At 42.9% G+C, this 20,377-nt stretch overlaps 1 protein-coding gene across 3 annotated transcripts in view; it reads right to left on the reverse strand.

The window, feature by feature from the left end:
* LGR5 (leucine rich repeat containing G protein-coupled receptor 5) overlaps nt 1-20,377 on the reverse strand; it is a 124,787-nt gene that overhangs the window by 17,428 nt on the left and 86,982 nt on the right. For all 3 annotated transcript variants that reach the window (XM_054988404.1, XM_054988403.1, XM_054988405.1), the window contains 5 exons: nt 10,345-10,416; nt 7,727-7,798; nt 7,556-7,624; nt 6,955-7,026; nt 1,570-1,635 (listed from right to left, as the gene is read on the reverse strand). In XM_054988404.1, coding sequence (XP_054844379.1) covers nt 1,570-1,635; nt 6,955-7,026; nt 7,556-7,624; nt 7,727-7,798; nt 10,345-10,416 — 351 coding nt within the window. The remainder of the gene's footprint in view (nt 1-1,569; nt 1,636-6,954; nt 7,027-7,555; nt 7,625-7,726; nt 7,799-10,344; nt 10,417-20,377) is intronic.

Here is a 20,377-nt window from a genome sequence, read left to right on the forward strand (position 1 = left end):
ACGCAGCAGTTTTGCCCACACTTCCTGTGCCGAAACAGGACAGAAGTCACTGTTTATACTTCTTTAAGAATTAGAATGAGACATTCGATATTAGAACAAGAAGTCTCAATTTTTTCAGGCAGAATATATGCCATACTGAACCCATCTCTTCATACTGAAGGAAGAGATGAAAGGTTAAGAAACTGGTAAGTATGCAAAAGCCATGACTGGAAAAGGGGGAAAGAGCTTTGGGGGAATCCTGAATGATGGTCTGGAAGGAGGGCCTAGAATTCTCAACTGGCATCTAAAACTTTCCCAGCACATTGAAAATTATAGGCAGAATACACTAAAACAGAATTTCCCCGTAAGGGTTTCAAAGAACTCTGAGGTTCCTCAGGACTTTGTTAGGGGCTCCATGAGAAAGTGTGAAATGAATAAATTTTTTTAAATACTATGAAAAAATTGCAAATAACACTAGAAGTAGCATGGTTATTAAAATTATTTAAGCTTTTATATACAGCTCTGTATATACAGCTCGTTATAAATAAATTTTCCACCATCAAATTTTCCATATCAACTCTCCACCATCAACTTTTTCTGGCCTGTAAATATTTACATAGGTAGGCATTCTTCAGGATTTGAAAAATTAATTGTCCTCCATTGAAAAAAAATACCCTCTTCTCTGATGGAGCATATGTTCCATTAATCAAGCAAAAGCAGGGTACATGTTGTGGATGACAGAAAGATATGCAGACTCCCAAGCTGATCTGGGGACCTGGTTATGTGCTGTGCAAGGGGGGGGGATGAGCAGGGACGCAGGGCGGGACCCCATGCAGGGCTCCCAGCAGCCGGCAGGGCAGCCTATGCCGCCTTGGATCTAAGCCGAGGCCAGCCAATCTGGGGAAAGGCCTGCGGACCTGGGGGGCATGGTCTCCTCTCAGGTCCACCGCCAGACTTTGTGAGGGAAAGCTCGCCCAGCCCCTCGGCATTTGCTTCATGGCTGGCATCCCAGCCAGCCCTCCCTTTCATCACAACTTTGGAGAAGGGTAGGTGGTTTGGACATTGGGTACCAATCCATTTGGGGGGAAACAGGGCCCACGAGCTCAGTTCCCCTATTATGGGGATTCCCATAAGGAGAGTGAGGCATGGCAGGTGCACGCTCCAGTCAGGGGCTGTCAGGTCCACCTCACTCTCTGGTGGCAGGGGATCCTCACGGGGGGGGGGGGCGGTCTGCCCATGTGGTATCCCACTAACTGTCATCCCATGGTTTCCCCTCCTCAGCAAGGATCTGAGGGGGTGTAGGGGTCATTGGCTGGCAGGTGGGTCGGCCAATGCTCGGATCCATGCCCTATGCAGCGCCAATGCTCCGTGAGCTGTAAATCAATAAAGTTTTGGTCTGCTTTCAACTCCATCATGGTTGTCTGGTGTGTTTTGTAGCCTTGCCCCCTAGCTCCCCCCCACATCTAGCGCTAGTCTGCAAATGAGAGCTAATCCATTAATATGAATTTTAAATACAGGCCACCAAAAATACAGGTTCTTGCTAGAGTGAGTGAGGAAACCTGCTCTATGTATGCATGCATCAAATCTTACATTTTCTGAAGTTTTTCACAGGCAGTAAAAAGGGGCAAGTCTTCCAGTTTATTATAGGACAGATCTCTGCAATACAAAAAGGTAGACAAAAATAAATTACATGGCTCTGCTATGAATAATAAAAATATGTTCAGATTACTGCTGGTTTATGAAAAAAGATGATCCTGTGGGATCCAGGTTTCTTCCAGAGTAGACTAATTGTTTCAAATAACCTACCAAATACTTGTTTTTTTTACCATTTTGCTAAGACAATCCCATCTTTTTAACTGTAATCACAGTGAAATTCAATTAGCTTCCCAGACTACACTTTAAATTTAATAATCTTGCCTCTGACCTCTAGAACTGCCATATCTTTAACTGAGGGAAGTGGTTTAAGGAACTAGAACTAACTTTGAAATCAATCACTGCAAGGAAAAAATGCCCTTCAAATGATTTAAGCCAAAACTCAACAAATTGCAGAATAACTAAAACATCTGGGCTCATTTATAGTATAATATAACTAATCAAAAACAAGCCATGGTAATTTGCAGAAATTGTAGAAAGAAGAAAGAAAAAAGGGAAATAGATCTGCTTGCAGGCGAGTGCTGAGTGGGGGAGGAGAGTGGAGAGGAGGCACGGCGACAAAACACACAGACACGGTGCTGGAGGTAAAGAGGCCACAACTTTATTGAGATTACAGCTCAGGGAGCAAAGGCGCGCATAGGGCACAGATCCGAGCATCGGCTGACCCGTCTGCCAAGCCGATGACCCACACGCCCCCTCAGACCCGTGCTGAGGGGGGGGACCCATGGGATGACAGTCAGTGGGATGCCACGTGGGTGTACACCCCTCTGTGAACCATCCCCTGCCACCTGGGAGTGAGGTGGACTGACAGCCCCCGACTGGGCATGCACCGGCCATTCCTCACTCCCCAGACCCCTTATAGGGATCCCCATAATAGGGAAACTGAGCCTGAGGGCCCTGTTTCCCCCCAAACGGATCGGTGCCCAATGCCCAATACGCAACCTACTCACTTCAAAGTTGTGACGAAAGGGAGGGTTGGGCGGGATGCTGCCATGGGCCAAGTGCTGAAGGGCGGGGGCCAGCTTCCCAGGCCTGGGGCTGCACCGGATGAACCTGGGCATGACCCCTGGCCCCCGCCCTTTCCCCGCCCTTCCACAACATGGCGGCCACCATGCCCTCTCCCCACTCGCCTCCCCCGCAACGCCCGCAATCCAGTCCCCCAGGTGAGTCTGGGAGCCGTTGCATCCTGTATTCCTCTGCACAGGGAAAAACCCCATCAAGTTTAATAGGACTTCTGCCTGCTTAAAAATTATGAAACTGGACACAGGAACACATGCTCTGTTTCTGTTTTTTAACCTTAGATGGTAATGTTTTATGCTTGTGGCTAATTCTTTAAAATCAGTGCAGATTTATATTGGTCAAAAACCAAATTATGTTTGTATGATTGTGATGGTAAATCCTTCCCTCTTGGCAGGGAATATTTCCACATGGTAATGTGGAAAGCCACAAGAATCACTCCTTCACAAGGACAAAAAGAGGTCTTCTAAAATACATTAAGCTAGTGAAAGGGAAAATGTGGCAGTGCACCTATAATCTTCTCCAGAGGTGTAAATGGCAGAGGCACACAGTGGAATTGTAAGGTAGAGTTTCTTGCCATCGAAGAAAACACTAGAAGGGGAGACACTGGAAGAGTAATGCTCCTTTCGGCAGGGTGCTAAAATGCCCACTGCAGAGAGACTAGACAAAACACGGTCTCTGAAGAAATGAACTCTTCTTGTAGTATGGACTGGAAGTCTGACTTGCTGAGGTTACTAGTTAAGACAGGACTGAGACTGTACACCACATCCCAAAGTGTGGCTCTGAGTAAGCCTAGTAAGAAAAGGAATCTAGGTTTGGCTGGGGCTTTAATGAAGGGAAGGATGACACAACCCAAGGAACCATTTGGTCAGGGTTTTTTTTTTCCTTTTTGCCAACAAGCAAACAATCTTGGCCTTTCTTTTACAATGGATAACATTGGTTGCTTCCACACACTCCAATTTTTTCGGGTTTCCCCTGTCCCAAAACCATGTCTTCCCAATCCACTTTGAGAACTCAACTTCCACATGCATCATCCTCATGTATGTTTTGTCTGTCGTGGAAAAAAAAAGGTCCCCAAACAGAAAACGCATTCGTTATCTGCACCTCATCACAAATGACATCGGTACATTTCCGCCCAACTTCCCCTCCCTTTTTTTAAGCACATGCAGGATTGCACCATACCGTTGTCCTGTCTTTCAGCTTCTGTAGAAACTAGGCATGCGCAGTACTCCGTTCTCTACCGTTGATTTCCCACTCAAAGTTTTAAATGCAAAAGTGTTTAATAAATATGCGAATAGTAGAGTAGCACGATCGCATGATTCCATACCCTACTATATAAAAGGCAAACTGTGTTCCAACATTCCCAGTGTTGTTCCTAGACTGACAGTCTGATTGCTGAGTGATCCAATGTAGCAAGCACTGCAGTATGATTCCCTTTGTATACATAGATATTGTAATAGTGCAAGGACCACTAAAAAAAGTTAAAAGGGGGGGGGGGGTGAATTGTACAATCGTGCATGTGAGTCAGACACACACATCTGTGGGAGGGGTAATGGTGAGCGGAGAGGTTGGAGATTTGTGGGAGGGCACTTCAAAAGAGCAAAAAAGCATCCACATGTATTGATACACTAGATAATCACATGGAAAAGCTGGCATCAAAAATGAAAACGGACTAAAACAAGTTTCACTAAAAACACTTAAAAAGCAGGATCGTTATGACCTACTTGCACATGGGAAATGATGATGTGTGTAATGAGTGAGATAACCTGCCAAAGTTCCATTGGCAAACCGTCTCATTAAGGGTGTGTGGAAGTGACCATTATCTCAGACAAGGCCCTGAACTTGCTTTTTAATAAAGCCAGTTATGTATACAATAAGAGTGTTTTTAGAATGTGCTGTGCTTCTGAGTATAAAGCAGCTACTATAATGAGAGACATTTTAGAAGCAGGAAAATATTCTTAAAGTTGTACCTTCACTTATGGATGGTTTTATTTATTTTCATTCATTTATATAAAACACAAGGGTTTTTTAAAAACAAAAACAGGATTAACCAACAAAATGTCAGTTTTAGGCAGTACATTCTAACTGGTTTCTCTACAGATCCCATATGGTTACCAAATTTATTACAGAATTCTCATATTCCCACAGGAGTGGGAGATTTCCCCCCAGCTCCCATTGCCCAAGCTGAGTGGCAAGAGAAAATGTCAGGGGAAATGGAGGGGTGCCGATCAGCATTGCCAGTACAATGCCGCCTAGAAGCAATGTCATCGTGCATAAACCATAGAGTTTGGGCAAATGCTAGAACATCACCCCAGACACAATGCCATCACTTCCAGGTTGTGTTGGAAGTGATGTCATTGTGCCAGGTTCACTGATTGCCTCCAATAAACTGTGAGTCCTAGGATTGCCTGTCCCCTGGTGGGGGCAGGGATCCTCCCTCCAAGCCTCCACCCCCTGCCACCACTCACCTGGTCAGCTGTGGGAAAATGTGGAAGAAGGGCCTCCCAAGGTGCACCATCCAATTTGGGCCCCCAATGGGCCAAACCGGCTCTGTGTGAAGGATGGGAGCACTCCCAGGGCCTGTGTGATGACATCACTCCCGGAAGTGATGCCATTACTCTACGTGGGGAACATTCATAAGTTAAGTGCTGGGCACCCCACCTCCTGCCAGGAGGAGAAGAGGACTGGGCAACCCTAGTGAGTACCAGCCTTACTATTTGCCACTGGTTGCCTTGCCAGCAACTCAACTCTACTAGTATTAGAACAGTGGTACTCACTTTAGAGGCTTGCAAAGAGTCATATTCGCAATTATCATAAACCAAAAGAGTCACATGACTACTGTATGCCCTCTGCGCCAGCACACCAAACACACAATACAATAATGTAATTATTAAATACATAACTATAACATTAGCTGCATCCATATGATTTTCTGGGCCCTTTAATTCAACTCCTCATAGGGGCCTGAAGCTTTCCCCTTCCTCCAATTCCTCCACTAGCAGCTGTTTCAAGGTGAGAACTACTTGCCAACCACAAGCCCCACTGGGCAGTGGCTATTTCTACTTTCTTGGAACATGGGGTGGGGGCACTGACACATTGGGAAATGGTGCTCAAAAGAGCTACAGGTGTCATGTAAGAGCCACCTGTGGCGTCATGAACCACTGAGTGAGTATCCCTGTATATAAATAAGTGCTCTTTTAAATCATCTTTCAGACATAAATGTAAATTTATACTGATGACTTTATACTTGTATATATCATCTGTTGTTGTAGAAATACTTTGGTTTTTATAAATCTTTAACTTATTTTAAACTCATGTTAACTCATGAAATAACTCATGTTATTTCAAGCTTTGTAGGATGGGAAACTAATACCAAATACATTAACCATGACGTAACTTTTAAGGAAAGTACAGTTGGCCCATTCTCAAAGAAGCAGGCAGAATGATTACTTCTGATAGTGATTAAACTAACTCTACAGCATTCTTGCAAGTGACAGTAATGAATTAGTTAGTCCTTTTAAACAATAGCTCTCCCACACATCTTGGGAATATTGTTTAAAAAATTTCCAATCAAACAAATACGGCTCAGAAAGGAAATAAAGATTATATAACACAATCTTTAAGCACGGCTAATTCTTGCTTGTATACATGTTTAATATGAGAAAGTCCAGCAATGAGCAAGGAATAAATACTTTTACAGATTAGTGCCCAACTCTGCAAGACGTGTCTGAGCCTAGGTTATATTTAGGATGGAGGGAGGTGGAGATTGAACTTCTCTTCTCCATGGTATATGCTTTTTATTTTTAATTTTTTAGGTGTCAAAAAGATTACCATATTTTATTATTATTAAAGTACAGTGTAAAGCAGTGAATTAGACTCTTTAGACATTTGATGATTCTTAAATAACTTGAAAAATGGGAAGAAACTTGACTCTCATTGGTCACATTCTTAAATCCGTGGGCACTTCAGTAACAGCCTTTTTGTCAGATTATATCTGTGTGCAATATTGCTTGCTTATCTTATTGCACCAAGATGCCCTGTTTTCTTGAAGACAGGAGGGGGCGAGGACAAGAACCCCCTCCCCATCTCATAGTCCCAATCTAGATGGGACCCTGCAGCTTTTGTAAACAGAGGTTATTTCATTCCCCTAACATGGCAGAGGCATCCCTGTGGTGGACCTGGGAATACTGTCTCATCTCGTTTGGCACTTGGTAGCTGAAGTTCTATGGTGTTTTTATTGTACAATCATGATAAAAATTGTACATTTGCAAATTCACACATAATTAGGATTCCTCTTTTACTCACAGTACTTGAAGGTTAGGGAGCTGATCACAGACTGTTTCAGGAAGAGAGGTGATCTGGGCTCCTGTTAGGGTGCTGTTAAGAAATCACAGAGAGTTATGGTGCAATGCTTATCAATTAATGGACCAATCTGCAACCAGAGTAAACTGAAGTGCAAGAATTCTATTTAGTGCCTCAGGCTCAGCTCATAGCTTAACAGGCTGGCAGTCGTCTTTGCATGTAGGGGGAGGACATGTGCACTGTTCTCTGTCCTTCACTCTTTGCCAAGGCACAATGTACACAATCCTTTCCCTTGAAAAGAAAGTCGGGGGCAACCATGTGAATCAGGCTTATGTATGTCTGGGTCTTTGCATGGAGTGCTTGCCTCAGGTATGTCTTCTTCCCCACCATGCAAAGAAAACTGCTGGTCCGGTAAGTTAATGAATTGAGCCACAGAGTCAAAAGGATCAAACTAGCTCAAATCTAAGTAGTTTAGCTTAATCAGGTTGTAGATTAAGTTGTGAATGGTTGGTTGAAGGACAGGTTGTTTATAACAAGTCAGCATCGACAATAATTAATGCCATCTGCTTTGGGAGGAGGGTAACATGAACTATTTGGTACTTACAGGCTTTCCAGACTTGTTGTCCCAGTCAGATCAGGGAACTCTGTTATCTGTGAAGCACCATTTAAAGCCCTAAAGTTACAAAAACAACATAATTAGTAGGATTTCTTTTTTAAAAAATGAGTGAAGAGGTTGCTGTTCAGAGGTGGTGCTTTAAAAGATGTGAATACATACAAGGTTCTGAGTTCAGGCAAATGCTGAAAAGCAGACTTTCCCACAATCTGAATAGGATTGTCATAGAAATGGCTGTGAAGAAGAAAGGACAGATGTAACACTCAAGGTTTAACAGCTGTGCAAAAACCCTGCGGGGGGGGGGGGAGTGGAGGGTCTCATAAAGCTTTCATGACTTTGCCTACAACCTGCTCATTAAGCCCCATTCTGCCAGGGCTGATACTTCTAACATGCCACAGATTTCCTACCCATTTCTTAAACTTGCTTCCCAGTTTACAATCATATGATTATTATGGGTTGGATTATTACATGTTTATGGGCTTAGTGTTGGCTATCAGGTTTAGAGCAGGAATGAGATTGTTGCTCCAAGCTTGTGAGATAATACTCAAAAGTGCCCCAGAGTAGAAAGCTGTTCATATCAGCTTAACTGGTGTGTCATTGCTCTCAAGGGCAAGCCCCAGTATGAAAAAGGTTCAAAGTGTAATTTTTAAAAACTTTGCCGACTGTTTCACATTTCTATATATCACTGCAATATGTTTTTGCTAAATACAGTATGGGCCAAATAACTTATTGTTGCTGGTGAATATCAACATGTCTGACTTCTTCACTGGCACAATACAGCGATAATAAACACTGACATTTTTACTTATTTATTTACTTCATTTCTACCCTGCTGTTCTCCCTAATGGGGACCCAAAGCGGCTTCCATCATTCTCCTCTTAAATGTTATGATTTTCATAAGACTGGCTGAAGAATTTACCCGCAGGTCTTAATATTTAAAATCCTTTTATCACATCTTCATGCCAGTGCCTGGAAACAAATATACTGATACGAAGAGTGACTGATAGCCAGAGTGGCGTGGTGGGTAGAGTGTTGGATTAGGATCTGGAAAACCTAGGTTGGAATCCCCACTCTTCCATGGAAGCTTGCTGGGTGACCTTGTGGTAACCACTCTCTCTCAGACTCACCCTACTTCACAGGGTTGGTGGGAAGACAGAGTGGAGGAAAGGATGGGATTAAAATGTGCTAAATAGATAATCCACAGTTAAATACCTTTCAGCATAATGTCTGCTAACCACATGGTACATATGTCTCAGGTATATATATCCCTAGGTCAGGTCAAGAGACGTGTTCTTGGGAGTCTGCATCTCCCAGGTGTGCTTTGTCCTGATTCAGGCTGAGATCTTAGTTTGTAGAGAGAGGGAGATTAAGTTTCCCACCTGTGCCATTTTCCTGACTGGAAATGGCTCCAGGTGGGTGCTATTTGTCCAGTTCAGAAAACGTATGTGCACCCAGGGTTGCCAGACCATGGGAGAGGATCCCCTGCCTCAGGTCCTTTTTCCCACCTCTTCTTCAAGCGGGGCAGAAGAAAAAACTTTTAAAGCAGCCACTGGGCCAACAGCATGACATCACTTCCGGAGAAAACCAGTGGTTGGCAACCCTATGTATACCCAATCAGTACACTAGGAGCCTCCAACATGGCAAATAATGTCCTCCCAGGCCTCTTTCATGCCAGGAAAATGGTGCATTGGACAAGGCTTATGCGCCCTCTCCCTGTGACCCTGAACCAAACTGGGGCCAATTCCAGACGGCCCTCCCCATGCCGAAACGTCACGTGTCATCATGCGGAAAACGCGAAATAACGCGTTTTCTTGCGCGAGTTTTGCGCGACGCCGCGCAAAACTCGCGTGAGAAAACGCAATATTTCGCGTTTTCCGCACGACGACGCGCGACGTTTCGGCATGGGGAGGGCCGTCTGGAATCGGCCTAGGTCTACATGCACCTGGGAGGCATGGATTTCCAGAACACACTGACCAACCTGACCCAGAGAATGTACATGGGGAAACTATAACATGTGGTTAGACCCTGTGGACTTGTGGATCAGCATCTACTATGTAAGGCTGAAATGTTTAATGTTTAAAGAAATAACAACTTGAGTGTAAAAGTATATAAAAGGCCGTGGGAAAGGCCATTGTCATTGTTGTGAGTATTAGAAACAAATACAGCTTTCTAAATGTTAGTGACAGGCATTCCCCCTAGGGATGCTGCAAATTTCTCTGTGAACATGTTCAATGGTTGAACTTATCATGTTCAAAGGTTGCAATCAGATGTGAGCTGATCACTTGGTCTGTTTGGTTTGTGCTGAGCAGTTGCAAACACCTGCCAATCCACTTTGCATTGGGTTTCCCAAAATTGCACACACCAAAGGCGCTGCTGATTCAAGATGATCAGCAGCCATTCACCATTTCTTAGCCAAACACTGAAGGATAGGATTTTATTGAAACACAGCATTTATTGATGACTGATTTACATGATTTATGAGCATCTAATTCTCACATCGTAATTCAATATTCTACAGCAGCCTATTTCTCTGACCCCACCCCCAAATGAAGAAATAGGTAGCAAATGTGAAAGGCATGTGATATTAGTATGGGGTGGGATGGGAACAAGTTACTGGTCATAGATCTATACACTTTTAAGATGATGTAATATGCATAAGAGGAACAAGGGATTTCGTAAAGTTTAAGAAGCACTCGACTATAAATATTCATAAAAGACTAATAATTAAGTATTATACTTGAGTTCACATTTTCTATATGAAACAAACTGCTGCTACTTACATTGCTACAAGTGATGGATTGCCCACAAATGCTTGCTCAGGTATTGACTTGATATTATTACTATGAAACCCCCTACAAATGAAACAATAAGAAAGTACATTGGAAAGATAATCTCTCTGCGAAAGCCACATTTCATATTCTATTGTATAGTACCATGAAAAAATGGTAAAAGCTGCAGCAATGGGTTTCCTTTGGTTTCCTGGACACTATCAACATAGGAATGGATACATAAATAGGATATGGATCTATATGGCTGGGCAGATGGAGGCTAGATGAATACCTTTGTAATTTTGGAAGAATGACACCATTTTTCTCATACCTCTAAAATCTTCACCCTTCTAAATAGCAATATGATGAAATGTTTTGTGATGTTGCACCAATGAAGTGGTTACTAATGTCAGATACATAAACACAGTCAAGAAAGGCAGTGTGAGGCAGTGGTTAGAGCTGGGCTAGACAACCCTCAGCATGCACGATGACAGCAGCACACTAGACTATTTTGCTTATCACCCAAATTACCCAGGCACTGGCAGCACTGCTGGAGTAAGAACGGTCATCACTGCCACCAGCTGAATCCATAGAGAATCTTAGAAGTACTGGCAGGGCCATTGGGGCTTGACTTGCTCCAAGACTGTCTCCAAGTACTAGCACACTAGCATTTCCACATGTAAATGTGCTCAAAAGATTGTCTACACCTGAGAAAGAATGTTGGACTAGAAGTGGGGAGATTTGGAGTCAATTTTCCACTCTGTCATGAAGCTCATTGGTTGACCTTGAGCTAGTCACACTCAATTTCTCTCAGCTTAGTCCACCTCACAGGGTTGCTGTGAGGATGAAAATGAGAAAGGGAGAACCGTTTATCCAACTGTTACATTCTTGGGGAAAAGACAGTAAAAACAGAGAGACTCTACTGAAACAAGTTTATGCAACTTGCAGCGTGATCTTACATGTACTCATTTATTTTATATATTTACTTCATTCATACTCTGCCATTCTTCCTAATGGGGACCCAAAGCTGCTTACATCATTCTCCTCCCCTGATTTTATATTCACAACAACCCTGTGAGGCAGGTTAGACTGAGAGCGTGTGACTGGCCCAAGGTCACCCAGCAAGTTTCCATGGCAGAGTGGGGATTTGAACCTGGAAGTACATCTTACTTACTTGTCCCACTTATCCCAGTGTGACAGGGTACAAAGATTTACAGCCTTAGGTAGTTAGCCTCATCTTGCTTTTTGGATAAAACTTCAGTTAAAGTTAACTGGACTTCCAGTTAAATGTATTTTGGATCAGAATGCTGTATATGTGACTAACTATGCATACGATTCAAGAGTACACTATACATGTTAGCATTTGACACGGTTTCTTTATAAAAGTATTTGAAATGAACCAGCTAAACAATATAATTACTGCTATTTTTAAGAAGGAAGCAGATTGTCTCCAAACTAATTGCTGCATTTTATTCACATGAGTAATAATCTATTGTTAAGAACAAAAGAAGCAACAAAGTATTCAGCAGGACCCGCAATGATTTGTGTGGGAAATGTTCATTTGTTCAATCAGGTATGAAAAAGCTTCCCAGATTTAAACTGAAGCACTGGATGGTTCACTGATGCGAGTACCTCTTATTCATTGCTTGGGCAAGTTTATCAGCTGAGACGGTTACAGGGGCTGCCTCAGAAATCCGGCAGCAGGGGGAAAATTGCATTTCTAGTGGAAAAGGCTAAACAGTCCAAGTAGGAAGGCAGAATACAACACTGATGATTCTTACAGACTCCTGTTCTTAACACAACCCACACACCCCGCAATGTTCATAATGGTTTAGTTTCATATAACGGGAAGGTAGAATTTATACATTGTGTGGTTCTGTGATATTTTTCCTGAGGTCTTTTTTATTTGTTGGGGGATGAGGGTGGAAGCAGCAGTGGAAGCTATGATTTCAAGGAACAGTCAGATGGCAAAGAGGGTGAGGGTTGTTTAACTATATCCTGCTATTCCTTTTCCCTGCTGAAAATTGCTACCCATAAATTGCTTTTAATCCTAAAGAGGAAAATGTATAGGTATTCATAGTGGGGTAAAAGCAATGTAGGAGCTTGTGATATTTGCAGAAATACCTCCCTTGACACACTGGTCTTTCTCTTAAATCACAGCTTCTGTGGCTGCAGTCTCTAAAACAAACACTTAAAAAACTTTGAGGGAAATAATTATGAAACTACATATAATATATATTAAAACGTAACAAGGAAGTGCACTAAAAACAGAACCGAGTGCAGATAAATTAGCTGTTTAACCAGCAATGCAAAAATAATGTGATTTTTTTAAATATGTGGGGCAGTAATCAAATATTTGTTGCCTCTTGTGTAGCTGAAAGTGATACAGACCAGTGATAGGTGCACTGTGTCAGTTTACTGATCATATCTTTCAAGTATGTAAGGAGATGAAGAAAGCACTGGGAATAGAAGGTGGCAAAGGGGTATTACAGCGCAGGTAGATGTGCCTGGAACAGAATGGGAAGAATATATATAGTTTGATATGTGAAGATGTATTCCTAAAAATGGCCGCCCTGTGGCATGAACATACTCTGAGAGCCAAGCTACAAGTGATGAATGACACTTGAACGGCAAGTGAACAAACTCATGTGTATTCCTCCCTGTTCACTTGCGCTCCACTTGATCATTACGTGATCACTACGTGATCAAGTGGAGCAAAAGTAGAGTGCAAGTGAACAGGGAGGATTACACGTGAGTCTGTTTACTTGCCGTTCAAGTGTCATTCGTCACTTGTAGCTTGGCCCTGAGTGACTAGGAGAGTCACACAGAAAGAATGTAATCCTAAAAATGAAAGTGAGATGCTGCTCACATGCAGGGGGAAAGAAAAAACTTTAGAAGTAAGAGCAAGAACCTGAGGTTAATGCAGTGCTTGACAGAGATTCCAGTTTATGGAAGTAAGGAGACAGACACCAAAGAGCAAAAGAAGTTTAATAGAGGTGACTAGAGAGATCTCAGGAAGGTGGGGGAGGGGGAATGCTTCTTTGATTCACCTTATACTTTCATATTTCATTTAACTACAGGAAGTCTAAATTGATAGTGGAAAAACTTACTGCCAATATCTGGCAATATTTTCAGCTGCTGATATAAGAAACACAAGAGGCATATGTCATTCTTGAAAGAACTTTCTAATTTTGGAGGACAATACTTATGAATTATCATGTGAATAAATGAAGTCTGAGGAATTTTGGAATATAGTTGGATGTATTGTCTTGATTCTGGGAACTGAGGGCTGCTCATCGTGTAAAAAGAATGTCATGTGAGAAGTAGTCCTCTGAGAGCCAGCCTTGCTGGCAGCACTCCCAGATGATATCATAATTTGTGTTCAATGACTTTGGGACTGAAAGAGTCTGTTACAAGTGCCATTCATCTAGATCCTAAAGATTTCTTTTTAATGTCCAAAACATGTGTTTTGCTATCCTAGCAGCATCTGGAAATGCATATTGTATGTGGCAGCATGAGCAAAATTGAATTGATTTTGGGTCCAAATATATATTTTTTAATGTGGAAAATGTTTCCATATGCTAAAATAACTCTAGATGGAGAAAGAGCATATAATGCAAAATAACATCTGTGCCAGGATACTGCACAACTTGCACTTCCTCTCCCCCAGAGAAGCATTCTAGAAGCTGGAAGACTTGGTGCCACTGGCCACCTGAATCTGTCTGTGCACGGTCTGGAATGATTTAATTTCCTTTTTGAAAAACAGCAATGGAGTGAAGTTAAACACAACAGGCAAGGCAAGACACATCATGAGTATAATCCAGGAAAGAGTAGTCTTCACTAATTCCAAATGACACCAATTAAGTTTGCTATGACTATCCTGTGTTGATAGGTTCTCCTACTTGATTGCAACTGATTTTTTCCAGAATTGTGCCTGTGTATAAACTAGACTATATACTGGCTAGGTATCTGGTCAAGTGTGTATGATTAATCATTGGAAAAACTACCATAGCAAGTTTCTCATCCACTTGCAATGTTCAAATTACCACAAGACATCAATTTCATCAGGGAGAATTGTTTCCATTAGTACGGTATGTCAACCAACAGGCAGATCTCCATATGCAGACACTAGAGGACTACTAATGGGATAGGGGTGTGTAGAGGTGAGATATGCAAAAAAGCACCTAAGTGCCAACATCCCTTCTCAATCACTCTATGATTGTCTCCGTCTTCATTGAAACCGGGTTGCTCTGAGTTTATAACAGATACAACAATTGCCTTCATATCTCATATTTTCACCATCTGTAGTTTTCATGTAAACAACTTTGAGCTGTCTACTATACAACATAAATTCTATATTCCAGGTTGCTATTAAGAAGGCAAATAAGCCAGACATAAAGGTTTGCAATTTTATTTTATTTTTCAAAATGTTGATTTTGTTCCATTTGTTATTGCATCCTGTCATTTTCTCATCAGCTTCAATGGGAAATGCATACAGTAAGGCAGTAACTTCTTTGTTTTCCACCCAATTGAGATGAAATTTTCAGATTGTGCCCTTCACTATTTATGCCAAATTTCAGCTAGCCAGGAGAAAGTAATAAACACCTTAACGTAGTGAGACAGTTTGAGTGTGTCAGTGAAACTGAAATCACTCAAACTGGAATAGTTTCAGTTTATTACATTTATATCCCACCCTCCCTGCAAGCAGGCTCAGGGCTAGGGTTTCCACTCACCCACTCCCACCCTCCACCCCTGCTTACCTGGCTGGTGGGGGAGGCACAGGGCTCCCAGGGGCATGCTCCTGGGTGACACAGCATGCTCCTGTGGGTCCGAGCCAGCCAGGATTGGGCCCAAATCAGCCCAGATCAGGCCCAAATTGGCCTTGAACGGCCACTGTGGAATATAGGAATGCTCCCACACACCACAGCGGTCTGTTCCAGGCCAATCCTGACTGATTTGGGCCCAAATAGGCCAGAATCCGGCCTGATCTGGCCCAATTCAGGCTGAATTCAGCTTGATTTACCCCCACCTCCCCCCCCCACAGAGTGCAGGGCAGCCATGGGCCACACACTGATGCCACTTCCCAGAAGTGATGTCATTGCATGGGCTCGGGAGTGTGCGCACAAGGAACACAAGATGAGGTAGGTGTCGGGTCCCCCACCTCTCGGTGGGAGGAGAGGGGGACCTGGTAACTCTACTAGGGCGGTTCATAACAGCAATTAAATACAATAGTTAAAACATACAATTAAAACGTATAAAATCAAGCAATAAATAAGGCATCAGACCTAAATAAAAAGCTGTAGTAGAACCATAAAGTGCAGTTAGTGCAACGATGTGGCAATCACCACCAGGGCAGCACAGCAAGGCACAGGCCGTCGCGGGGAGTGAAGAAGACTGATGCCAAGCCTCAGTCATAGGCCTGGCTGAACATCTCCATTTTACAGGCCCTGTGGAACTGTATCAAATCTCAAAAAAGCCCTACCCCTGGCTGAGGCTAGACGAATGTCTCGTGGGCTTGAGAACACCAGCAACTGCATATCAGCTGAGCGCAGAACCCTCCTGGGGATGTGCTGGGAGAGGCATACTGGGAGAGGTGATCCCGAAGACCTATTGATCCCAGTCCATGAAGGACGTTAAATGTCAAAACCAGAACCTTAAATTGGATCCAGAATTCAACTAGATGGTCAAAACTGAGATACCTGACTTAGACTTATCCGCCCCCTTCAAGAATCAACGGTCACATCAGCAGAAGAGAATTGAGAGTTCCAATCATGATGGAGTGGAGGAATCCTTAAGGATAAATAGCACAAGCAATTATGGGCTATAATGCAAAGTCTGACCGAATAACATCAATCAGACTTCACATGGAAAGTCTATCAACATAATCATCATTCAAGTTTACACCCCAACACCAGATGCTGCAGAGGAAGTAATTGAAAGCTTTTATGCAATTGTCTAGGAAGAAAATGATCATACACTTAAACAAGATGTGCTGATAATCATAGGTGACCGAAATGCAAAAGTAGGAAACAGATAATTGTATATATGTGGAAATCACCGGGTGGCCAATATGTATTGTGGAAAAGTCTGTCTAGCCCTTGTACGAAGTCTCACTCACAGGGAATTCATTATTGGGGGTGCCAAGGTAGTAGTTGAAATCTTGCATACTCCCCTTAAGTACATCTTTTCAGGCAAAACTCAGGACGGGCAAGTCTCCAATGCATGCATCGTGCAATGGACACTAGCCCTTGTTAATTATGGGGTAGATTTCAACAGGGAACAGAGAGAGCCCCCATGAAGGTAGAACCAGTTCCTCAGAACCATGAAGGATGGGAGGCTAACTGCCTCTGGATATACATCGCCTTTATGAGAAGGAAAAACAAATTCCCTTATAAAAGTTCCATATTCATATGGATTTGGAGTTCCCATATAGGCAGACCAAGCCGTCATTCCTGGTTCAGAGGGCCTGACCCCTCTCTCCATATGAAGAAATCCAGTTTTTTCTCGGGGCCCTCCATTTTTTCAATCACCCCAGCAGTCATAGTGATCAGTGTCAGAAACCAATTTTTTGAACAGCTTTAAGAATAGAATCTCATAGTCCACTTTCTTTTAGAAAAAGTTTTCTTTTTAGTCATTTTTGCCATTTTTCATCCAAGATTTTGGGCACGTTGTCTAATCTGCATAGCTAGAAGGCTTTGCAGAAACACGAACCCCAAATCACACAAACTTAGTGGTGCCTCCATAGCTTTGGCCTTTTCTGCCTGTACTTTGCCACTACTGGACTTTTGACCTCAGAGGAAACTGACAGCTCTGCTTTTCTCCGATGGCTTCTATGTCAAGCCTCACAGCTCCAGCTATGTAGGACTTGTTATCCTTTCTCAGTTTCTGTTATGCAGGCATCCAAGCCTGGATCCGCTAGCCCTCATACTCCATCCATGCCTATTGCCCGCCAGTGCCATCTCTTGGGGCAATCATACCATTATACACCTGTCCCTTCCTCTGATCGCTTCCCGGTTCAAAGCCACTGCTCCTGCCTCCACAAACCCCTGCCTGCCCACATCCTATCATCCGTGGCCAGCTGCCAACACCTCTCTGCACCTCTCCAGATGCTGTCTTGGAATATAAGGGGGGGGTTGCCACATGTCCCTGTTGTCCTGGACACATGAGGGGGGTGACTTCAAAATGCTTATGTACGTTCTGTAACTCAGCTGAAATTGTTTGTGCTGCTGGTCAATTGGACTGGGGGGGGGGGGGTGATTGTCAAACCCTCCTTTCCATATCAACTTTTCATGTATATAGTTAAGTTTACTTGTGATTTTTATATGTGTAACTTTTATGTTGAATTCATGGTTTTAAGTTGATGTCATTTGCCTTATTTATTTATTTAATCACATTTCTAGACTGCCCTCCCCGTCAGACAGGCTCAGGGCGGTTTAACAACAGTTTAAAACAGTAAAAACATTATAAAAACATTAAAACATATCAAAACAATTAAAATTGGTGGGTATAAAATATTAAAATACAGCATTTTCCTGCATGGGTGGTGGAAGGTCTTCAGTGGTATGGCAGGTGAGAGGACAGCCTAGTCCCCACCAAATGCCTGGTGGAACATCTCCATCTTGCAGGACTGGCGGAAAGATAACAAATCCTGCCGGGCCCTAGTTTCCTCAGACAGAGAGTTCCACCAGGTCGGAGCCAGAACTGAAAAGGCCCTGGCTCTGGTAGAGGCCAGGCGGACGTCCCTGGGGCCAGGGACCATCAGCGAGTTCTTAGTGGCTGATCGAAGCAACCTCCGGAGAACATATGGGGAGAGGCTGTCCCGAAGGTATGCTGGGCCCAGTCAGCATAGGGCTTTATAGGTCAACACCAAAACCTTGAAGTCAGTGCAGTGGGGTAGCATGGGTTGCCAGCATCCAGGGCCAGGCAAATATTGTACCCCCTAACCCATGGACTGTTAGCACTCCCTGAGTCCCTTCTACCAGTCCAGTATTGAACCCCTTACCCCCCCCCAGCACATGTATTGTATTTTAAGAACATACTGATGTAATTAAAGTAAAATTAATTGAATGCCAGTATATTCAAATTATTTAAAATCACCTGGTTTTAATTTGTGCAATTTTTTCAATAACAGTATTGAAATTGACATTGAAATCTCTCTCAATTGACAGTATTGCTAGACTAATTCTTTCTTTGCTCATTGTAGATCTCTGATATATTTTGATTAATTTAAGTTTTGAGAAACTTCTTTCACAACTGGCACTTGAAACAGTGATAGTTAAAAAGATTCTTAATGTCACAACAAACTGCTACTCCAATTGTTAAAAGAAAAAAAGTTTGACATTTTGAGATGAGATTTACTACTAGGTGACTTGGTGAGCCTTATGGCTGCAGCAGCTCCGTGTCCGTCGATCTGTGCTGAGCTTTCTAGGTCGGCATTAGTTTGTGCATTCTCATTTTAGACTGCCTCAAGGGAACTATAGATTACCATCTGCATCTGCCAAAAGTTGTTAAAATTTTGACACTAGTAAAAGAGAGAGGTCTCAGGGATTTGCAGTGTCCTGATATAAATTCATACTTGAGCATTTTCAAACTGCCTCATAACTCAGAAGTCATAAATGTAACATATTTACAAAGACAAGACAGGGAAACTCAAGCTGTTCCTGTGCAGATGCATAGCTGCACAGTCTGGTATTCAAACCAAACATTTAGGTGATCTTTTGGGAGTGCTTGATCACACGTACAGATGAGGACTTCAATCAAGGTAAGTTTGGCAGGCAATCACATTTGCATTCAATTTCTCAACATCCCTGATAATAGCCAGTTAGTTCGTGTTGCAAAACTATTTCAAATTCTTATGTGTGATGTGTGATTCCTTTAGGGCCTTGTTACAGAAATCAGTATATCAGAAACAAATAAAGAGAAAATTATTGCCTGTGAGAGAATATCTGTAGCAGATTTAAGACTATACATAAGACTGTTTCAAAACTGACGGAACTGACTCACACTGTGTAATCTGCCTTGATTCTCAGAGAGAAAGGAGGACTATAAATAAAGTAAATAAATAAAATAAATAAAAGAATTACTCAGAGGTAAGTCTCAGGTGCAAAAGGCTTACTCACACTGTTAACTCATGATATCAGTATAGATTTAGGATACAATTCAAAGAAAAACTCCATTTCTATCCCACCCACTATCCCATCCCGCAAGGCCAGTGTGGATAACCATTTGCAAAAATCACTATGTAAAGTGCTGTGGCTAGAATGCTCAGGCTTTGGAGACCTACTCAGCCATGAAGATCACTGCCTGCCTAACTTGTATCTCAGTTTGTTGCAAAGCTTAAAATGGCCTAAGCCCCATGCACCACCTTGAAATTCTTGCAGCAAAGGTGCTCTAGAAATGGATTAGTTGAAATAAATTTAATATTTACACTTATAAGCTCTCTTAACGAATCATTCACTTGTCTTTTATTTCCCCAGCCGATCTTTCCTGAGCAAATTATTACTACATCACTACTTGAGGTGGCTAGCCGTGTTGGTCTGTAGCAGAAGCGCAAGATTCGTGTCTAGTAAAACCTTAAAGACCAAATCTAGCTGCTTTTTAAGATGCTACAGGACCCGAACGTGCTAAGAAGGGCAAAGCAAAGGCCCTGCTCCTGCGTGGAGGACTCCAAAGTCAGTGACAGCTCCTCGCCTGCCTGCCGGTCTGAAGAGCATGAATGGGAGAGCCGCCGTGACGTCTCCTGGTGGCTCTGCTGAGGCGGCTTTCATGAGCTCATCGCCTCCTCAAAGCTCCGCCCACTATTCCAGCCTCTGTGGCTCCCGGGGGCTGAGATTTCAGTTTTACAAGGCAGCCTCCAGGAAACGCTGAAGCAAGAGGGGGAAAGGGTCAGGTGGAGAAATGGGATTGCATGCGTGAATCCGTTGGGAGGGAAATTTTGCGCTCCTAAGAAATTGCACCCAGGGCAACCGTCCCTCTTGCCCCGCCCACACTACACCACTGAGTCAGTGTTTTATTTGCTCCATTCATTTGCTCTATTTAATTGTTT

Source organism: Eublepharis macularius, chromosome 9, assembly GCF_028583425.1.
Source record: "Eublepharis macularius isolate TG4126 chromosome 9, MPM_Emac_v1.0, whole genome shotgun sequence".
Lineage (NCBI taxonomy): Eukaryota > Metazoa > Chordata > Lepidosauria > Squamata > Eublepharidae > Eublepharis > Eublepharis macularius.